Genomic DNA, 5,324 nt, shown 5'->3' on the forward strand with positions numbered 1-5,324 from the left:
CAAATTATATGAAATATTTTTACTGTGTACTTTTTGAGTAATTTGAGTTTCAAAGTCCTCAGAATCAGCATTTTCGACTAACTTTGATGTTGGATAAAAACAAGGCTTGCGAAAGGTAATGTGTGTTTTCATGCCTTTTACTTATCCACACCTTGTAGAGCCAAATTTGGCTGTGAAATGGCTTACTTGCATGTGTACATTTTGTGTTATAGTACTTTGGGTTTTCTATTTTGTAATTTAATATACAAATTGAAACACCATGATTTATTTTTAATAAAATAAGGCATCATATTCCTAAGAGAACTTAAAAGTATTTGTATTGCTGTTATAGATCAACTTTAATGATTATCAAGCTGTGATCGCCTTTGTAAATGTTGACGAAACACACTGGAAGTTGCTGGTTAGTGATTGTTTTCATTCAGAAATCCCTTTCATTTAAATATGTATATAATGTTCGATGCTGTTTTGAAATAACATCACTTTTTTTTAGTACGTATTTCCTGCCATAGGATCAGTATTTTTGGTGGATCCAGCGGCAAATACCAAAGAGCAAGCAGACTCGGAAAATGCTGCGAAAAGAGTACGGTAAGTCAGCAAATTAGATATTAAGTGATCTTAGAATTATATTTTGTGTTTAAGTAAACATGTATAAGTATGTTAACAGAAGTTCCCAAACCCACACCACTGAAGCATTTATTTTGTGCTCGGTGGTCTCAGCTGTTTTTTAAATGATATTTCCTTATCCCGCCCTTAGTATCTGTGTACACAATTCTAAATGAAGTAGCTCAGTAAGCAAGGTAACCTACAATATTTTCCAGTGTCCATATTGTTCGAATGGAGTGTTTTTATTTTACACAATATTTAAAGATTTGTATTCTACATGTGTCTGTTGGGAGTTACATTAGAGACTATTCCACAATGTGTTTTACAAAGGGATTACTTCAAGATGAGGAGGACCTGCTATGGCAAGGAGGACTGGGGGACTGTCAAATGGAGAGGAGCAACCATGAACCATCCAGTTCAACGTGATGGCAGTAGCTGTGGGGTCATAGTTACCATGGTAACATCGTTTTTTACTTTAACTATATGTAATATTTATGCTTCTGCTACATATATATATATTCTTATATTTATTTCAGTCGCTTGATTATTATACAAGTTTAAAGAATAAAATAGTCAATGATGTTAAAAGATAAGTCATTCATTTCTAAATTATCAATTTTCAGTTTATTTTTTAGGGGAAAAGTGATGAGGGCTGGTTGTTGACACAGCAGTTTGTCATGTACATTCTTCAAGTTGTGTTAATTACCTCATTACAAGTATTAGTTATTAATAGTTTGATCCTTTTTATTGAAATATCAATTCAATTTATAAATTTTATTGGCAAAAACGATGTAGCGCAGAATAGATGACAAGTGTGATTGTGTGTGTTGGTGTGTAGATGGCAAGAGCAGTGATGGAGGCCTTTCCTGCATTACCAGTTATGTCCTTTGGGACATCCAAAAAGGAGATGGCTTGTGAGAGGAGAAAGTGTGCACTTTCAATACTCAATGGTTCAGGTTTGTAAGTCATTTGTCCTGCTTTATGTTATGGTTCTTAGTTAGTTGTTATGGAAATAATTATCTTCTATTAATCCAATGCAATCAAACAAATCTACAATAACTACAGCCTGTAAAATTGCCTTTGAGTCCACACACTACAGCATTTATAGCCTACAGCATCATAGATTTTAAGCACAGGGCCCAAACCAAATATCCCATACATATCTCACTTGAACCCATAACTTATATTAATTTTACTTATATTGAGACATTAACAGTTGAAGAATAACTTGTTTTCCTGCTGCAATAAGGAATGTTGACACTTAACCTGTCACGGTTTGTATCAGGAGAGCAGGGAAGAGGAAACGAATACAGATTGTTCCAGGCATCCAGGAACAGTTTATAGGTGGTTTATTGAAAAAAATAACAGAAGATTGATTGATTGATTGAAAAGTTTATTAACAGATTGCAGAATGGGTACAGTACAGCTCAATACATACAGGGGTGTTAAGGGGATGCAGACCAAAGAAATACTTTCGTCTTGTTTACATCAGGGTCCCCCATTTTCAATTCATCATAACATATATGACATACATGACATACAGATAGACAGTACTGCTACATCTATACATTTATGACATATCAGATTTGCAAATACAGTACTGTTGTGATACAAAAAGTGTCCAGAAAAAGAGTATATACATTTGACGTAGAAACTGTACATTGGAGGAGGTTGGGTGGGGTCGGGTGGGTGGGTGGGGGTTGTACATTGGAGGGGGGGGGGGGGGGTTGGGGTAGGGGGGGACACACACTGTACAATGTACATTGGAATACTGACAAAGCCATACTTGGTAATTTGCTGTACAACTGGGTTAAGACATTTGTAGGGGCCAGTTTCGAATTGCAGTCTCCCATAGGTGTTCTTTGAGAGTGTTGCTTACAGGCAGAGTGGCAGGAGGCATGGGTGAAATATGGAACACAAAACAGGGCTTAGAGTGAAACAGTGACAAATATTAATTCCTGCATTTTTTTATTTGTTGCATACAGGTCATTGCCTAGTAATGTTTCGAATATTACGGATTGTTTATGTATGTCTGCTTATATGTTGTTCTGTTCTGTTAACTGTATACATATACAGTATGTCTAAATAACATATTTTCTTTTCCTGCAGTGTTTCAAATGGAGGACAACTGTGCAATGTGCTCTGCCTCAAAGCCCCCAGGATCTGGGCCTCCCACTACAGATTGGGTGAGTGTTTGTCGTAGTGTATAGTGTGTCTAATCAATTCTAATCAAATTCTATTTATGATATTAGATGTATTTACAAAACTGTTGAGTCACTGGGTCTATCCAGATCAGGCGGTCCAGTGAAAATGCTGCAGGGCCATGCTTCGATTTCTACTTTTCGGCGCATGGCGAATAATGTTTTTACGCCAACCTCGTGCGTCAGCCCTGCTGCAGCCCACACACATTAACTCTATTCAAAATGACTGTGTAACCGATATAAATTGATTTACTAACAAAACAGTCAAGACAACTTCTCTCAGATAAATGGTAATGTATATACATTGTTTACACATATAATGAACAGAGAGAATATAAAATGTGATGAGTAGTGGAATAGGGATACTGACAATTCTAATCATGTCTAATAGCAACATATTAAATTAAAGTGTAACTTCACCCCAGGTTTGAGCCTAAGTCCACCCACATGATGACAATAGCCTCAATGCAGCGTTGACAAAGCTACATTAGCTTGGAAAATAGCAATATGGGGCACTGAATTAGCACACCCCGCGGTTCCTCCACCTCACTCTACGCCGCTGGGAGACTGATGGTACATGTCCACCAGATCAGGCCTGGAAACCAAATTATACCTTGAGGCAACACAAATTGACCACTTGGAGAGAGGTTTGTGTGTGTTATCTGCTGGTGTCCTCTTTCACACACCAACATCCTGTAAGTCACTATTAAAACATGGGAAGCAGGGAGAAGCAGGTCGTATGCAATACATAACTGACCAATGAATACCAAAAGGTAACTACATTATAGTGATGCAACATGGGGTTTTCCCAGAACTATAAATCTTCTACCTATAACTACCTAAAAAACATTTCTATTTGAAAAACTGAAAATTTAGACATAATATACTTATTTTCTGATATTATTAAACTGGTGTTTGAGGCGAGTATGCTACAGACTATAGCTACATGTAATAAAGTTGACATGAATCTAATTTTGCCAAAATTATTCTCTATTGCACTTCATTACTTCATCATTTCCGATGACAAGATGTATCAGATTTGATGGTGACTCATTTCATTTTACAGCTACAGTGTGACACCTGTGAAAGATGGTTCCATGAGCAGTGCCTGGGGGTGAATCAGGACCAACTCCAAGAAGCCAGGAAGCCAGGAAGCAATTGGAATTGCTGTCTCTGCAACTAGGGCAGAATAATTAAGAAAAAGGGGGGAAAATCTGTGTTGACAGAGTCACATGGGGAGCAATAACTGGTCATGACGACGAGGTCTCCTTTAGCCTTAACTGGCGTGGTTTATTTAATATGTACATTTGCGCCACTAGACCTGCTCTCCATGAGAGCTAGAGAGAGAGAGAGACAGAGGGGCAGGGAACAATCCCTTATACCTGATACCTGACGTCAGTTACAATAGCTGCGTCTCCTTACGCCTATAGCGCCCTCTTACTGTGGAACAGTTAAAGTGCAGTTACATGCAAACATTAATACTGTACTTACACTTAACAATCTGTTTGCCTGTTTTTGTCATACATAAACACAATCACTGAATGACAGTGTTTCAGTTGATAAGCTTTCATTTTTTGTTTTTAATATTTTCTCCTTTAGCCTTAACTGGCGTGGTTTATTTAATATGTACATTTGCGCCACTAGACCTGCTCTCCATGAGAGCTAGAGAGAGAGAGAGACAGAGGGGCAGGGAACAATCCCTTATACCTGATACCTGACGTCAGTTACAATAGCTGCGTCTCCTTACGCCTATAGCGCCCTCTTACTGTGGAACAGTTAAAGTGCAGTTACATGCAAACATTAATACTGTACTTACACTTAACAATCTGTTTGCCTGTTTTTGTCATACATAGACACAATCACTGAATGACTGTTTCAGTTGATAAGCTTTCATTTTTTGTTTTTAATATTTGCTCATCTCCTATGCTTATCTATGTAGTTTAGTTGGATATTCATATTTTTATTATTGGCATGACTACTTACTTTTAGTAGAATGTATATATATAGTTAAAGGTGTTCATATTCATTTTATTTTCAAATATATGTTATAAGTATCTACGTTTATTGATATTATATGTGTAAATAGTAATTTTGTATTTCAAATACATCATGCTAATTTCAAAGATGCTTGTATGTGTGTTTTTATTGCAACATCAAAGCAACCTAGGTAAGTTGAACATCAAATGCCAAAACAAAAGTTAAAAAACAAACTATAAAAACTCTAATATTGGCACGTGCTACTACAGTTATACTGTTTTAAAGGTAAAAGTTAAAATATCTTCTTGCAATACATCCAAAAATCATTTTCACTGTGTTTCGTGAAATTTTGACAATGCAGTCTAAAAGTATAATGAACCAACCCTGTTCATTTGTGCTAGATAATCAAAAACAGTCATTCCACAACTACATGTTCATGACTTTTTGCTAAAACTATTGTATTGATTCAATCATTTAGAATTGCAATGTCATTGTGAAATAGAAATGTTCATCATATTTTTTTATTCAGCACAAAATCAAGAC

At 36.4% G+C, this 5,324-nt stretch overlaps 1 protein-coding gene across 1 annotated transcript; it reads left to right on the forward strand.

Annotated features, from left to right (window-relative positions):
* Positions 1 to 380: 380 nt before the first annotated feature.
* LOC311232778 (uncharacterized protein) lies at positions 381 to 4,852 on the forward strand. Its single transcript, XM_084319576.1, has 6 exons — positions 381 to 400; positions 491 to 585; positions 934 to 1,060; positions 1,442 to 1,559; positions 2,713 to 2,789; positions 3,871 to 4,852. Exons 3-6 carry the CDS (start codon positions 947 to 949, stop codon positions 3,985 to 3,987), a joined length of 426 nt encoding a protein of 141 aa, XP_084175702.1. The 5' UTR covers positions 381 to 400; positions 491 to 585; positions 934 to 946; the 3' UTR covers positions 3,988 to 4,852.
* Positions 4,853 to 5,324: the final 472 nt, after the last annotated feature.

Source organism: Notolepis coatsorum (genome assembly GCF_963971535.1).
Source record: "Notolepis coatsorum genome assembly, chromosome: 8".
NCBI lineage: Eukaryota > Metazoa > Chordata > Actinopteri > Aulopiformes > Paralepididae > Notolepis > Notolepis coatsorum.

What these genes read in the sequence shown, in the direction of transcription:
- LOC311232778 (XM_084319576.1), top strand. Translation starts at nt 947, where the DNA reads ATGAGGAGGACCTGCTATGGCAAGGAGGACTGGGGGACTGTCAAATGG. An exon ending in GTGGGGTCATAGTTACCATG is followed by an intron (nt 1,061 to 1,441) that starts GTAACATCGTTT and finishes GTTGGTGTGTAG; the next exon opens with ATGGCAAGAGCAGTGATGGA. An exon ending in GGCCTCCCACTACAGATTGG is followed by an intron (nt 2,790 to 3,870) that starts GTGAGTGTTTGT and finishes TTCATTTTACAG; the next exon opens with CTACAGTGTGACACCTGTGA.